At 38.0% G+C, this 17449-nt stretch overlaps 1 protein-coding gene across 13 annotated transcripts in view; it reads left to right on the top strand.

The window, feature by feature from the left end:
• atp2b2 (ATPase plasma membrane Ca2+ transporting 2) overlaps positions 1–17449 on the top strand; it is a 137832-nt gene that overhangs the window by 115659 nt on the left and 4724 nt on the right. For 7 of the 13 annotated variants that reach the window (XM_039797478.1, XM_039797476.1, XM_039797475.1 and 4 more), the window contains 10 exons: positions 2543–2784; positions 4291–4525; positions 10146–10325; positions 10450–10537; positions 10713–10819; positions 12103–12294; positions 12548–12761; positions 12877–13088; positions 13267–13374; positions 13533–13715. In XM_039797478.1, coding sequence (XP_039653412.1) covers positions 2543–2784; positions 4291–4525; positions 10146–10325; positions 10450–10537; positions 10713–10819; positions 12103–12294; positions 12548–12761; positions 12877–13088; positions 13267–13374; positions 13533–13715 — 1761 coding nt within the window. Of the gene's footprint in view, positions 1–2542; positions 2785–4290; positions 4526–10145; positions 10326–10449; positions 10538–10712; positions 10820–12102; positions 12295–12547; positions 12762–12876; positions 13089–13266; positions 13375–13532; positions 13716–15028; positions 15219–15544; positions 15598–17449 lie in introns of all 13 variants that reach the window. The other 6 variants (XM_039797480.1, XM_039797485.1, XM_039797484.1 and 3 more) reach the window with 5 other exon arrangements.

The raw sequence follows: 17449 nt of genomic DNA, 5'->3' as shown, positions 1-17449 counted from the left end.
TATAACCCAACATCCCAAATTATAAATTTGCCTTAAAGGGTTTTACCTTTAAAGCATAGAGTACGCCACCTTCCTAAGACCCTCGATTCAGATAATAGATAGCAGCAGTTCAGTGATATTTTCCCACTGCATGGGAACATATTTTAGCCTTTGTCAGGCACATTAACACATGATTAGCATTCTCTATAAAGACCTTGTTAGCAGGTTGACAAGAGCGGTCATTAGATGGAGAGTGTGAGTGCACCAATTCCAACAAGCCAATAATGTGATTAACTACACTGTCAATACAGAATCTTGTGCCGAGTGAAGAAAACAACAAGAAAGTAAAATTCAAAACATTGAAAATGCCAAGTTATCCTTTTACTGTAAATCTAATCTTGGTTGGAGGCATGTTGAGAAGAACAGAACAGAATGCCTGCAGTCAATCTATTTTGGGGCAAATAGCGCAGACTGAAGGTGTCTGCTTGGCAAAAAGTCAGAACCATTGTGTTCTGTGTGCTTCTGACACGCGTAGGTGTGCGTGTTAGAGAAAGAGTGTACCTGACATGCTGTTCTTTAGCCGTGAGTGTAGGTGTCAAGCGTACTGTAGGTACCATATAGCAAGACCCCAGCTCAGCTCATTGCCAGCTAATAGGGGTCCGAATGAAGAAATACAACATGTACTTGTTATTGTTCAGTTTCACAACAAATTTACTTTATGTTTCCCAAATTGTGCTTATTTCCTTTAGAGCTGAAACAATTACCTGATTGTAAACATTCAGTCAAACAACTGAAATGTAACTATTTTGATTATTGATTTATTGTTTCAGTGATTTTTCATGCAGAAGGGAGGATTTGCTGCTTTTCTTTGCATATATGATAGTAAACTAAATATATTTGGGTTTAAGACTGATGGTTGGATAAAATAGCGTATTTGAAGACACTTCAGGGAGGTAAACCAGGCATTTTTCATAATTTTCTGAAATTTTTAAAGCAAACAATTAATTAATTCACTGAGAAAATGTTCAGCAGATTGATCAAATATAATAATAATTTACAGATCTATTTCCACGAGTATGTTTCTGAAGAGTGAAGTTGGACATCTTTTTATTCCCACATGTCTGTCTCAAACCAAAATGAGGATCAGCTTGAGAGTGTGTGATTATGTGAAGAGGAATGTTTTAAAATTTTTTTTTTTTTTTTTTTTTTTTTTTTTTTTTTTTTTTTTTTTTTTTTTTTTTTTTTTTTTTTTTTTTTTTTTTTTTTTTTTTTTTTTTTTTTTTTTTTTTTTTTTTTTTTTTTTTTTTTTTTTTTTTTTTTTTTTTTTTTTTTTTTTATGTTAAAAAGTAAGGATGAGTTTTTTTTTTTTTTTTTTTTTTTTAAAAATGATGAAAAATAAAAAAAAAAGGACTGAAAGAAAAAAATGAAAAGGGACTGTGTGAAGTGAGATAGATTCAGGAATCCTGTGTGTGAATTGGAGATGAAAAAGAGAAGAGTAAGAATCCCCAAGTGGCAGAGAGAGAGAGAGCACCATCTCTTTTCCCAAGTCTCTCCTTCCAAGTTTGCTTTGTCCAATGTTACCATGGCAACGCTTAGTCTTCCACAAGCTGACCACAGTCACACACTTACACATACAGTGAGTGCGTATACAAATTGCACACATTTACTGTAGCACCTGAACAGCCACGCACACTGATTTGAACAGATATCATACACAAACACACAACCTACAGTAAAATACTCTACTGTAGTATAGTACACACTCCAGCTTTGAGGGGTAGAGAAATTTTAGACAAAAAAGTTAGACAAAACAAGCAATTTGAGGCTGTCTCTTTGGGCTCTGGGATATTGTGATGGCCAATTATTTTTTAACATTTTCTGATAAACCATATTGATGAACCATATTCTACACGTTTTATGTAAATAACTAAACCAAAAACATGTCACCTGCTGCTGTGTCTATCGTTCACAAACAATCCATGTAGTCATGTAAATATGTGGATACCGAGATGTTTGCTGAACCAGAGAAAAACACGGTTCCATAAATGTACAATTACAGATTGCAATTGGTTGAGCCGTACGCCTGAAATAAGAATATCCAAATTTGATTCCATCTATCTCATCTACCACCCTCCCACACAGAGCAACCCTTTCCCCTGCTAGCTGGTTAATTATCACTAGCAGCTATTTTAAGACTTGCATTGGTTTCCCTGTGCTAAAGAAAAAAGAATCCCAATGATTGAATAGATCATAGAACAAACAGTATAGTGTTTGGTCCCAAAAGGTATTCAACTGAAAACTTGAGAGTCTCCATACCATGGAGAGTCTCCATGACAGGATATCAGAAAACACAACTATTGACGGAATAAAATCATATATGAATGAAAGTATATAAAATGAGGGGTAAACAATCATGAAATGTCTTAAAATCATCAAAGCCTATAATGAGAAATTAGGTGAAAAACAACCGCAGGTAGTAAATAAGCACATATTGTATCGCTGCAAATATTTGGCTGAAAATAGAATTGAACATCCGAAAATCTCTTCCTCTTCCCCTCTCCAGCCCCCAGATAAGGAAGGCGGTCTGCCGAAGCAGGTGGGCAACAAGACAGAGTGTGGCCTGCTGGGATTGGTCTTGGACCTGAAGCGGGACTACCAGCCAATAAGAAACCAAATCCCAGAAGAGAAGCTTTACAAAGTCTACACTTTCAACTCTTCCAGGAAGTCCATGAGCACTGTCATCAAATTGTCTGATGGGAACTTCCGCATGTACAGCAAGGGAGCCTCTGAGATCGTCCTCAAAAAGTGAGTCTGGTTTTGTGTTTAAAATGTGATGTTCCTGATAATAATAGCAGCACGTAACCTTGTTGTACAGTCAGTAATATGATGTAATCAAGTGCTGATTTTTGTATTATATAAGTGCATAGCTAATTCATTTTGAGTGCATAATATACTTGAGGGTATAACCTATTGCACATTCTCAAGTTAGTGAGATTGGGCTAAGTATCAACTAGAAGGTCACACAATTGTGACATTTTTCAGAGCATTGCAGTAACAGTACAGTAACAAATGAGTAACTCAGAGAAAAACATGGGACTCAGTTATAAAGCTTCCTGCACCCACTGAAGGAAGGAGCAGAAATTCTTTTTTGACAATGAATGACATTAAAATGAAACTGTAATAAAAACTAATACAATGATAAATTGTAACAAACAGCTGTTACACTGTGGATTTAACACATTTAACATAAATACAGATAAAGCTACATAAAGCTTAATTTGAGGTTATATGTAAGGTTATATACACATTTTTGCAAAAATGACTTTTGCACAAATTAAAGTTAGTTGCTATTTTAAATGGCTTACAGTAGATGAATTTGAATCCAGCTCTGTGTGTTGCAATTTGTGTTGGTAATCTATTTTCCATTTGTATGTTCATTTATTTAGCTAATAAGAAATCGATTTACTGTAGATCAGATACAAATGGGTTTTGGCTACAGTAATAATTTAGGCAAAACTTTGCTGGTAACATTGGTCCATCATGCATCATACATCCATAACCACTAACATCTGTTGAAAATGTGGTGGAGAATAACTTCAACACTTTCTCCTCCATGCTTGGAGAAGTGATATATATCTACATTTATAAAAACTGTATTGTTTTTATATTTGTTAAAAAGCTTGATGGTATTTTCAAAGTAATAGTTCAACATTTTTGGAAATCGCTTTATCCGCTTTCTTGCTGAGAAGAGAAGATCAATAAAAATGTTCATATATGTCCATTAAATACGACGCTAGAGCCAGCAGCTGGTTAGTGTAGATTAACATAAAGTGGCGAGTTGCTGTTTTTTGTACGGATTAAACAAGCTCAATATAGTGTGTTAATTAGTGAGTTTTGGAGGAGGTGGTAGGTGGATTTTGTTACCGTTGGACAGAGACAGGCTAGCTGTTGCCCCCTGTTTCCAGTCTGTATGCTAAGCTAACCGATTGCTAGCTGAGGCTTAACATTGAACATACAAATATGAAAAGATGATAATGATCTTCTCATCTAATTCTCGGCAAGAAAGCAAATAAGCGTAGTTTCCAAAATATTCCTCCAAGTGTTAGATATGTCTACACTGATGAAGCACTGATGATGAACTTGAGACCAAAATGCTTTCTGTTCATTCAAAGTTACTCCAATTACAAGACTTTATATAACATTCAGTACAGTAGGTGCATCGGTCAGGATTTTTCTACGGTTCTGACAATACCAAATGCACAATACACGATTTGAAATACACTTATCCCACCACTCCACCCTTAATTACAGATGCAACCATATCCTGAACGAGGTGGGCGAGGCAAGGGTTTTCCGTCCACGGGACAAGGACGAGATGGTGAAGAAGGTGATTGAGCCCATGGCGTGTGAAGGCCTGAGGACCATCTGTGTGGCGTACCGTGACTTCTCCGGTGATCCCGAGCCCAACTGGGACGATGAGCCCAGTATCCTTAACAACCTCACAGCCATCTGTGTTGTTGGGATAGAGGACCCTGTCAGGCCAGAGGTAGGAGAGTGTGAGATATTCTGGTGACATACTGAAAGGAGTGGGCTGTACATGCATGCTATAGTACTAGAAACTGTACTAACCATCTATACTACGCATACAGTTTTCATGCCTACGTTTGTGAGGGTGTTTAGACTTTTCGACATACAGTTCTGTAATATCTGAGACAGTTGTCTGAGAGACAACCTAGACATGATAGACAGTGAAGTCCTTTGCATCCTGTATGTCAAGATTGTTAAAAAAAGAAAATCTTTTTTTTGAGTAATACCATAGAAGATATCTTGCTGTTACAAGAGCAGACATGCTGTACAACTGTTCACTGTCATTAATAATTTGTGTGGCATGAAATGTTTGAGTAGAGGGTAAAGGCATAGATACTGTTTGATACAATTTTAACTTCTTTCTTAAAACACAAGAATGAAATGTATTATATAAGTAATGTAAACGTGAATTGATTTCAAGATTGCTTCAGACTGGAGGAAAAGTACATTTTAATGTAGTACAGTTTGATGGAAGTATTTATAAAGATAAGTGACATAGACCCCTAATTAAGCCTCTTGAGGAACTCTGTACTGTATGTGTTTGATGTTGGATAATTAAATCAGTATTTGAAGACTTAATATATACAGTATATATACTGTACACAGTTTGGGTAAAAACTCCCTATAGGAACATCATCTTTGAAATGTACTACTTTACTGCTTTACTATGTACTACTCTGTTGAAAGTAAGTTTTTAACCCCCAGTAACCTTTTTAATAGACTTTCCCTTGAATTGTCCTGGATTTCAAATCCTTAGATTGTTTATAAGCCTCTATTCAGTTGCTAATTGATCTATTTTTTTCCTAGAAGGCCCAGATTTAAACAAATAAACAGTTCTATGGATTTTAGTTACATAAGACCAGCTCCTGTTCTGTGATCACTTCCTTAAAATCATCTTCTTGTTCATATTATACTATACTTGAAGAAATGTCTGTCACTTATTTATTTATCCTTGGACATTCAAGGATGAATTTGATGATGAATGGTTATTTTATTGCAGTACTTTTTTTCAATGACTTGCTTAAGGAAGCATGTAACCTCAGTTTTGTGAAGTAAATGATGTGAGATCTAAACAGGTGGAGCTGTGGAGCCAAAGAGTGACCAAAGCAGCAAGACTGTGGTGACAGTAGCCACCTGCACAGTGAGCTGACAGAGACGGATCATATGTCATTTGAAAGACTTGACTAGACTAGACTAGTGTGTGTGTGTGTGTGTGTGTGTGTGTGTGTGTGTGTGTGTGTGTGTGTGTGTGTGTGTGTGTGTGTGTGTGTGTGTGTGTGTGTGTGTGTGTGTTGATCAATTGCTTCGCTAAATGATTATTGATTCTTGAAAGGTACACTTCAGACCAGGCTAATCAGCTTTCCCTGATTTAAGACAGAATGGACGTTTCTCAGTTTGCTAATATTTTCAACATGCATTTGCTACTTATGTGTGTATATATATATATATATATATATATATATTGATAAAAAAAATATTTATATATATATATATATATAAATTTTTTTTTATCATATATATATATATATATATTTATTTATTTTTTAAATCGATTCATTACATTGGTTCCTCAAATGGTCAATTTCTGGTTAAAACAGCTCTAGGACACTGCAGATGCCAAGTGAGATACTGTGCTTGATATTGAGGCATGGACGTGTTCACACCAAAAGCCTTGTGACTGAGCACATTTACTACATTATACAGGTGCTGCCACTTGAGTATTTCAATTGAATTCTTTAACTAGTTATTTTTTACTAGTGTTTACTTGCCAGTTTGCAGATATAGATTTATATTCAAAATATAAGACGATCACAAAATATCCCTTTTATTGGGTAAAAATCTCCAAAACATAGAGGAGTACGTAATGTAAACATTCCCTAATTTGAAGACATGGTACGCGGTTTGCAACCAACAGTGACAATTAGATGCATTGCTGGAGTTTAAACTCCCAAACTGCAATGAAATAGTAAGACCACAGTATCCACCTGGGCCAGTGACAACAATTATTACAGTGATTAACAAGTTGTATGTATGTTAAGGCAGGGATCTTCAACAGGGGGTCCTCAGAGTTACTGCAGGGGGGCCACCAACATATTAATAGCAAAGACAAATCGGCCTATTTGTGATTTGATTTTATTCACACAACATTGATGACAGGCTTTACTGGCCTGTAGGTAAGGTAGCCATCCACAGTTAGACTTAAGGATTCACTGTGCTACATGTATGTTTAACATTACAAAACAATGATGTATAAATATATGAATATGTATATTGTATTGTATAAATTTTTTATACCTTAGTATTGTATGCACCATAGAAAGGTATGTGTAAAGGCTTTAGGCCCGTTATTGTAGGCCCAGTTTAATTTGCAACTCAATTTTATACAATATTATTAGGGGGTCCCTGCTCCATCTCACTTTCAGCTAATGGGTCCTTAGTCTAAAAAACGTTGACGACCCCTGTTAAGGCATCATTAATTCTCTTTGAAAGCAGCCATTCTACAAAAAAATCACTTTTGATGCATCTACTATTTATGTTTACGTAATCCCTTATTGATTTTTATTTTAAATCCTTTTGTCTTATTGCTCATTCTCACTTTGAGTACTTCTTTCAGCTCTGTTGAAGGCAAACAATTTATAGAAATAAGTGATGCATCAAGATTATTTCAAGTCTTTTATGATGAATTTCACTTTCAGAAAAGGAGAAATATAATAAAGAAAGTCGAGTGGGTAGAGAAATCTGTGTAGAGCAATAAACTGACCTCACTTGACAGCTCCTGTGCACGTACAGGGAAGCAGGAAGCTAACTGACTGAATTATTCAACTTTCTCCTTTTATCTTTTTTCTATCCCCCTCCTCACTCTCTAACAAGGCCTCTCATTCAACCACTTCCCACCATGTTTTCTCATTTTCACCTCTCCGTATCGTAGGGTTTAACAATTACATTTTTCAAGCAAAATTTTGCATAATGGACATGCAATAATGCAGCTTTCCGGCAGTTTAACACATTTTCCTTTTGTCTCACCACAGAAGTCTCCCAACATCTGAAATTTTCAATAACTGATGAGAAAAAGCAGCGCACTACTGCAACATCTATCCAGGTGTCTTAGTAAGGCTGGCTAATATTGAAAATTAGATGACTTTCCGTTCTACTTAAATGGTCACACAGAGTGATAAACATGTTTTTGGTTAGTTCAGTAGTCTTCAGTTTCTTCCTCCAGAATGTGATGTTCTTTTAATAACTAACTGTTGCCCCTAGAGAGACAGAGAAAGCTAAAGAGTTTCAAAATCAGATTCATGTCAGAAGGATGTTGAACCGCAGGAGAAGGAAGATGGGTAAGGAGAGAAATGGAGGAAAATGAGACTGTAACCAGATCTGTTTTAGAGACATGCAAGGCTTGTTTTTCTGTCTCACCTGGTAGCCTCCTACCCTCTTCCTCCATCGGGCCATGTTGTATTTTTAATAAGCCTCCACTCTTCTCCTTTTTCCGCCACTTTTGCGGATGACCAGTGAATAGAGCAGTGGGAATCAAAAGGAAAAAAGAGACAGCAGGGGTGACAGATAGGCAGACAGGGACTTGATATCTTGATAACAATGACTCGGTTAGAGCAGTGATGGCGGGATCTAAGTACTTGTTCCACTTGCCACAGTATTTACTGCAAGAGCTTCTTTATTTTGTCAGATCATATTATTTACAACCAAATTAAAATGTATTATCGTAGCTTGTGCTCTTTGTTCTGTAAGTGTTTACTGTTTTAACACATTACTATTATTATTATTATAACTCAGCACATGTATGAATAATGATGCTAACAAGCCTATAGGTGCATATTTGTAAATAATATTGTTGTCACTTTCAGGAAATATTCAACCACCTTGACCTATTCCTCATTGGGAAATTGGTGGTAAATTAGGCAAGAATAAAGGCAACTTTTTATTATTGCCACACAGACGTTTCGGGCAAGACGCCCTTTTCAGCGGAAATTAAAGCCAGAATTTTTGTTTTATATTTTTTATTAGTGAAGAAAAGCTAATTTGGCTATGTTGTTGTTGTTGTTATTGTTGTTGTTGTTGTTTTTTAAACAAGTAGCCCTTTCCCATAATCTTAATTAAAGTATATCTGTTTTCTCTTTCCTTGAAATAGCGCATAATTTGACTGGTGTCCATTGAAAATTGAAATACTTCAAAGCAGTTAAATTGGTTTGATTCATTTTAAGTACTTTTTAAAGCATTGCACTCGTAATCTAGCAGAAGAGATAGCACATCATTTCTTTTACAAATGAGGTGAATTCAGAAAAAATAAAACACAGCCCAGCTCACTTCAATAAACTCAGAGGTTTTGCAGCTACAGCCTTATTTGGTCTCGTGTGACCATTAGCTTTTGGTGTCTAATGTAAGCAAACTTTAGGAAATATTGCTGTATAAGGGAAATTACTGAGTCAGCTTATCGATTATCAATTTGTCTCCATTTTTGCTACTGTTACTACAGTAGGTTTTGCTGTTAAGCATACTGTATAACACATATTGGCCACTGTTTAACAAAAGTTGCAAGAGTCAGTCTTGTTTTAAAGCTATATTTGATGAGCCATACATTGTAATTGTAAGATGTGGAATTACAAGTAGGATGAAATTATATGTTTCTGTTTGTTTAACCTCCAGCTCATTAAAGACATGCCCGCCTCCACTGTATAGATTTACTTTGTATCCGCTCCATTTAAATGAGTTAAATCCTTTGTGGTTTTCATGCATGAGCAGCTTGATTTGACAGTTTAATACCAATATATTTACACATTGCGGTGGTGGATTCATTTGGTCTTATGTTTATGTTCCACTTTGCAAGTGTGTGTGTGTGTGTGTGTGTGTGTGTGTGTGTGTGTGTGTGTGTGTGTGTGTGTGTGTGTGTGTGTGTGTGTGTCAATCAGAGATAAAAAGATACCAGGCCTGCGAGTATGTGAAAATGGATGTGAGTTGCTGCTACTGTATGTTTGTTTATGTGTGGGTTTGGAGAGCAGTGGTCGCCCACACTGACCTTTGTCAGAAAGAAGATGTGTTTCTGAATTAATACTCTGTTTTTGCTAGCTGGTTCTACCACAAATGAATCTCCATACAGTAACATTTCCCAGTTATTCTACTAGACTAATGTCTTGCGGGAAAAGAGCTCAGATAAAGTGCCTTGTTACATATTTTGTTAATACAAAAAGGGACAAAGGTAGCAGAATACGGTTCTGTTAAATTAAAAGTTTAATGTAGTTAGATTTGTTTTTAATGTGTGTGCATTGTTGGTCAAAGTAACAATGGATCACATGATTACGGGGTTGACTTAAGTGACAAAGAGATTTGCCTCTACTGTTTTGGTTCAGTCTCACGGCTCAAGCCCTAAAAACTGACTGTTACCAAATGTGACTAGCTGGTGAACATAGAGTAGCATTTAACAGCAAGTAGCTCGATGTGTGTTTCCGGAGTTAGTGGAGTGCAAAATAGAGCTAAAAGAGAGTGAATATTGGACTTACATTCACCAGGGGGCCAGAAACACGACTACAAAGTAATGCTATGAAATGTGTTTATGTATCACTCTTTAGGTGCCCGATGCTATATTGAAGTGCCAGCGTGCAGGCATCACAGTGCGCATGGTGACAGGAGACAACATAAACACAGCCAGGGCCATAGCCATTAAGTGTGGTATCATCCACCCCGGAGAGGACTTCCTCTGCATCGATGGCAAAGAGTTCAACAGGAGGATCCGCAATGAGAAAGGGGAGGTACAGTAACTTCTGTCAGTGAGCCAGAGAGTGAGAGAAGCTGAGCTCAGGAGAAAGAAAGATACCTCTCTAAACCTAACTCACAACCACCTGTCCTTTTATTTCTGTCTGTGTGTGTGCCCAGGTGGAGCAGGAGCGTATGGACAAGGTTTGGCCTAAACTCCGAGTTCTGGCCAGATCTTCCCCAACCGATAAACACACACTCGTCAAAGGTGAACTGGTTGCACCGTTTCATATTCATGCTGATCGAAATTAAATGCATCTTGTTTTAACATTGTTTGTCTACATAGAATTTCAGAATTTCACAATGGCAGTAAAAAAATGAAATTATTAGGTCAAGATTATTGTACGTACACAAGCTCACGTAGGGGAATTGTTGTCTTTCAGGCATTATTGACAGTACTATAGCAGACCAGAGGCAGGTTGTGGCTGTGACAGGAGATGGTACCAATGATGGACCTGCACTTAAGAAGGCTGATGTCGGCTTCGCCATGGTGAGCAAACCCTATTATCTTTTTTGTGTCATTTTTTGCCTTGCTTGGTTTCTTTGGAGATTGATCTCAGTCAACATCTGCATATGTCTTTTTCACCTCTGCAGTATTAAGGGTTTCTTCTGAGGCGCTCTGCCTCTGGCTGTGTATATTAGGAGCTCCCCCTAGTGGATTTGTGAGCTCACCTAATTTCTCTGCGGTACATAATATTTTTCCATTTCTTCTTGTGAGAAGGGGACCAAAAGATACTAGAACAGGGATGTTCAACAGGGGTCCGGGACCCCTAGGGCCAGTACAGGGGGGCCGCCAAATTATTGTTAATTTTTGAAAGTTTTTTCAAAAATTAAAGTCTTAACATAAATCCAACATATTATTAGCAAATAGGTAAGGTAGTCACTAAGATAGCCATCTATAGATACAGTTCATCCTAAGCATTCACTGTGCCACATGTATGTTTAACATTAAAACATGATTTATAAAACCATGCCAACAATTTTTATGTTAATAGCTTAGTATGCTATGCAAAAAAGGTATGTATAAAGGCTTCAGGCCGCCCTACACGTTATTGTAGGCTCAGTTTAATATGCAACTTAATTTTATACAATATATGTAGTAGGGGGTCTCTGCTCCATCTCTCTTTCAGTTAAGGGTTCTTTGGCTTAAAAAACATTGAAGACCCCTGTACTAGAATCAATGAATAGCTGTGGATGCAAGGAGGGGCCCATTGAGGATGCCTTTGTACAGGGTCCAGAATTTTGTGCCACACCCCTGCTGACCCCCACCCCCCACTTTATACCCTTGGCCCGATTTGGCGGTGCGGCTTGTATGATCCCATCACCAGATGGTCTCTAGTTTCTTCCACTTATGTTTGTCTGTGTATTCATCTTCTCTTTTTTTTTTTATTGGTTTATTGTTTTCTCTTTTGGAAAGACATCACCTCAGTTTGATATTGTAACCCTGCTAAACATTTGTACATGGTTAATTGAATTGAACATGCTCTCAAGCATTCTTTCTATCACCACAATTGATCACTGTTTAAGAGGTGCTGCCACTCGTCCTATAATTCTGAAAAACATGACAATGTCAGGGAAGGTGTCCTGCTTCTCTTATAAATATGGAGCCTCCTGTCATCAAACCACCAATACACCCACTGGCCCCCTAATTAGTCTGCATCACTTTTATCCATCCAGCCACTCGCTGTTTTAATGTGTTTGTTGAGGAATAGTGCAGTATGATGCAAAAGATGTTCGTTTCTTTCTGACTGTACCTTTTCTGCACTCCTCCAGGGTATTGCTGGTACAGATGTGGCCAAGGAGGCATCAGATATAATTCTGACTGATGATAACTTCAGCAGCATCGTTAAAGCAGTAATGTGGGGCCGGAACGTCTACGACAGCATCTCCAAGTTTCTTCAGTTCCAGCTTACTGTCAATGTTGTGGCTGTCATAGTGGCTTTCACTGGCGCTTGCATCACACAGGTCAGAGGCGTGTGTGGGCATGTGATTGGGTTATATTATAATGACTGTAGTGTATTCTGTAAATCAAAAGCTGTTGAGTGCAATACTTCATTAAATATCTAGAGAAACAAGCAAAACAATATATGTAATGAAATGCAAGTGTTTTAAAAACTGAATCAGTCACAGTAGCCAGAGTACTGTTTATTAGTTACTTTCACCCCTGGTTTATGAAAGTTATTGGTTCTTAATTGCAATTTCCTTTGCGTTTCCGCAGGACTCTCCCCTGAAGGCCGTGCAGATGTTGTGGGTAAACCTGATTATGGATACTTTTGCATCCCTGGCCCTGGCGACAGAGCCTCCCACAGAGTCTCTGCTAATGAGGAAACCATACGGTCGCAACAAGCCTCTCATCTCCAGCACCATGACAAAGAACATCCTGGGACATGGAGTCTTTCAGCTCATCATCATCTTCACACTTCTCTTTGTTGGTGCGCACTATAATTTTGCTCTGCGGTACACCACGGGTTCTGCACCTTAACAATAATGTGACATGAAATGGGTTCAGAATTAATGAAATCATACCATTTCTTTCCCCCCCTGTAGGTGAGAAGATCTTTGACATTGACAGCGGCCGTAATGCTCCTCTCAACTCTCCCCCATCTGAGCACTACACCATCATCTTCAACACCTTCGTCATGATGCAGCTCTTCAATGAGATAAATGCCCGCAAAATCCATGGAGAGAGGAACGTCTTTGATGGTATCTTCAGGAACCCCATCTTCTGCAGTATAGTTTTTGGCACCTTTGCTATGCAGGTAAGCAGATGCAAGTTTAAGCAAATAATTTTTTTTATTTTTAGTTGGTTATTATCATATGTTAGATATGGCATGTCAGATTGAACAAATTCTTTTTTTTTCTTTTTAATTCACAAGTGAAAGTCATTTTCTTTTTTCTCTTCATATATTATCCTGGCTTATGTTTTGCTCTGTGTAGATTGTGATTGTGCAGTTTGGAGGGAAGCCATTCAGCTGTCAACCTCTGAACCTGGAAAAGTGGATGTGGTGTGTTTTTCTCGGGCTGGGAGAGCTTGTCTGGGGACAGGTAACATGCCAACTCATCTGTTTCTGTCTTCCCGCTGTGCTTATTTTCTTGCTTTTATTCTAGTTTACCATTTTTACTCTTCCTCTGTGCATCTCTGCTGTACTATATGCTTGTCACCTTTTCTTTTGACCAAGTGCTCTGTCTTCTCTATGGGTTAGGTGATATCCACCATACCCAATAGCAGGTTGCGTTTCCTGCGGAGGGCAGGCCAGTTAACTCGGAAAGATGAGTTACCAGAGGAGGACGCAAATGAAGACAATGAGGAGATTGACCACGCAGAGAGGGAGCTGAGGAGAGGACAGATCCTCTGGTTCAGAGGACTCAACCGCATTCAGACTCAGGTGAGGACACAAGTTCAATCCCAAGATGTGATTTGTTGTTTCATTTCACAGAAAGATTTTGCTGGATTGATTCTGCCTGAAAGAAAGAATATATGGATATTTGATTTAAAAAGGGTTACTCTTGTCACTCGTATAATTTCTTAATAATAACATTTTACGGTTTTGTGTAGTCAGTTAAGCAGCATTAAACACCAACAAGGATACATTTCACCTGTGATATATATTACTGACTTGGCCTTTTGTTTTACTTTTGTTCGTCTTTGTCATATAATCCATTTTCAGTAGGAAGTCGCACCCCCTCAGACTTTACCTGAGAAGCATACAGTACCTCTAAGAAGAAGTGCTAGACTATGTTATACATGTATGTTCTTCACGTTACTCAGTAACAGCCTTAAAGTAATTTTATCTCAAGATTTATTTAGGTACATGAAGATGCAGTTTTCTCTCGCTGGACTGAGGTGATCACCTGTGTGGACCTGTGGAAGATCGACGGTCAAACCTCGGGGGTTAAATACTACTGGGCATAGTCACTGAATTGTTCTCACTGTGACCAACTCTACACACCGTTATCACTGTGATATTCAAGGCAGTTTTGCTTATGTGTTGGATTTGATTTTATCTCAGTGATGTGTCACTATTGGTCCAGGGTGAAGCCATCCCATGACTTGATACTGTGGACCAGCAGATAGTTTTGATTCTATTTGTTTAGGTTGTTGAGATCTCTGTCTCTGGGATTTCTGTTACCGGGCAACCAAATACAAAGGAGTTGAATGGAATTTTGGTCTGTGGTGCTGACAACATTGAAGAATTACACTTGAAATATTCACCAGCATAAACCTCTTTCTAGAAATAATTGCCCCATTAATCTGGATAATCCACCCGAAATACTGTCGGTAGTCTTCATAGGACCTTCCTCAGTACAAAGTAGTTCCGATAGAAACTGTCGAGGTCTGTGGATTATTTGTAGAGCGGAATGGGACATTGTTTCTGTAAAGACACATTGCTGTTGCTTTTTTAAACAATTGAAAATGTATGCATTGGATTTGGGTTTGTATGTGTGTGTGTGTGTGTGTGTGTGTGTGTGTGGGGGGGAATCTTACGAGGTAAGAGAGATGTTTTTTTGTAATTTGGGCGAACTAGCCCTTTGAGTCAAATTCACCATTTCGTTGACCCCCAGACCATTGTGTCATGATTGAGACACTTTGTACTCCCTTTACCACCCAAGTCACCCAGCCAGTCAACCTGTGTTGCCATTTGGTCTCTGTCACTCTGAGCAGCCATTTGTCCTCTCCTGTCCCGCTCTCCTCCCACAGATTGACGTAGTGAACACCTTCAAGAGTGGCACCTCATTTCAGGGGGCGGGGGCTCTGAGACGCCAATCATCCACCACCAGCCAGACCCAGGATGTAACCAATGTTTCTAGTCCTAGTCACGTGTCCTTGTCCAATGCCCTTTCCTCTCCTACAAGCACTACTGCTGCTACTGCTCCTTCCACTACTGGCCGTGAGTCAGAACTCTGTCAGTCTGCTTCTCTGCCTTTTTTGCTTCAGGGGTGCCATCATGTCATGAACAAAAAGTTATGTTTCTTCGTACATTGTCTGGCTTGTTATTCTCACAACAAATTTCCGTGACAGTCTCCATTTTGGGGTTGGCATCTCTGAAGATTTGTCTTTTTTTTTTTTTTCTCTCTCTTGCTTTCTGCTTTTTTCATTTCTTCGCTTTCTTCTGTCTTTTTGCTGTTCATACTGGATTTCAAATTCATCTTGATATTTCCTCCCATGCTTGGGTGTACTGTCGTCTCATCAGTGAATGTGTGTTTGTTTCCTCAGAGTGCTAGAAGCGCAGGACTAAGGGTGATACCCACGGCGTGACATTTCAGGTTGTGAGTTTGTCTCCCTCTGCTCATCCACCATCCCATCCTTCAATTTTTCAATTTTTTATGTCTTGACGGACATTAATGTAAACTAATCAACTCACCAAGGGACTGGGTAAACATTCAAGTATAAGTTGCAATGTTGTCTTATTTCACCTGTGAGTTTGCTACTAATGAGGTAAATTACACTGAATTTAACTGAAGCTAATTTTGACCTGCTATTTCATGTATTCTCCAGCTGACACGTCATCTGCAATAACAAGAAAACATAAAGGAAGATACAGTTTGTGTGCCAGCCTTAAAAAAAAACTGCAATAGCCACTTTAAAAATGTTAATTTAAATGGGGATCCCAAATGGTGCGACTAAAATCTACCCACAAGGGGCACTTTCAGGATCAGAGACTATATCTGCTTAATGCTTTTGCCCACCTCCGTCTTCTCTTTCTTCCTCTCTCTTTTACACACGCTTTGTCTCTAATCTTTATCTACTTGATGAAAATCAGATGAAAAACAGATACGATCAGATGTGGACAGGAATGGAGAGTCACCATAAAGCAGTACTGCACCAATAATTCATCCCGTCTTGTCGCTTCATACTGTCGATGTAGTTGACTGTCATGTTGCCATAGTTACGGACATAGATCCTCTGCAGCACCAGCGATGTAAATTCAACACCCCACCCTTTCCTGACACCCCATCAGTGTTACTTGTCAGACATCCTGTCACATGCAATCATCCCGACAGGCTTCTCTTATTATTTGTTTTATCTGTTTTGTCTCCCTATACCCGTACTCTGCCACAGTGCTACAGTCTTTACAGTATATACAGTATTCCCATTCTGAAAAAAACTAATATCTTTGAGGCTGTTAATAAAAAAAAAATATTAATATTGTGCTAATGTTTTTTGGGATGTTTTGTAATCATAACATATTTTGGGCAGACGTTGGATTCAAAATATTCAGTGCTAAAATTATTGATGAAATATCTTGATAAATTGTTGAAGTCATTTATCAACCAAAAACACACCACATTCACTGGTGCAAGTGTGATTTACTGTTTTTCTCTGTTTTCAATGTCAATATAAATTGAGTGTTTTTGAGTAGTTGGAAATCACCTTTTAGATTTTGGAAACCATTTTTACACAATTTTCTGGCATTTTTATAGACTAAACACGAAGTCTGAAAATTATTCAGTTTTCAGTTAAGGCCTAAAAAATATTTGTTGAAACTTATATTCCTGCAAATGGTGGTCCATAAAACTATTGTTTTATTCACAATTTAAAGAGGATTAGCATTTTTCACTGATGTTTCAATATTTGTTAGACCATGTATTTCAGTAACATTGGGAAAAAAAATGCTGCTGTAATAAACTTCTTGGCTTCAGCAAACAAAAATCCTTATAAAAAACGAGATGGTATTTATACAAAAAGATTATTTCTGATGTCAACTGGAACATTACCAATGCAACCACGATGACGTAATGCCCCTTTTGTAACTTTTGTATACACCCCAGTGTGCTGAAATGAGTCCTGTATAAAAGTATCAAATATCTTAATATCTTTTAAGCTATCAAATTGCGTGTAGAGCCTAAATGTCTGCATCTGTTGATCTTGTACATGCAGATAGGGTTTAATTTAAACAACACTTGCTTATAATCCACAAATTGAAGGAACTTACATACAAATACTATCCTCACTAGAGGTTCACATAGTTGTTTGGGGCATATACTTGAGTGTTTACTTAGATGTGCATGGAGTTGAAAGCTGTCAGACCTCTGACAGTAAACTTATTATTTTCATCATTCACTTCCATATGTTTTGTGTTAGCAGTCTTTGTGCTGATGTCTACTTCTTCATTGTCCT

The sequence above is a fragment of the Perca fluviatilis genome, chromosome 4 (genome assembly GCF_010015445.1).
Source record: "Perca fluviatilis chromosome 4, GENO_Pfluv_1.0, whole genome shotgun sequence".
Classification (NCBI taxonomy): Eukaryota; Metazoa; Chordata; class Actinopteri; order Perciformes; family Percidae; genus Perca; species Perca fluviatilis.
The sequence above is the reverse complement of the archived record's forward strand: the minus strand, read 5'-3'. Positions and strand labels throughout refer to the sequence as shown.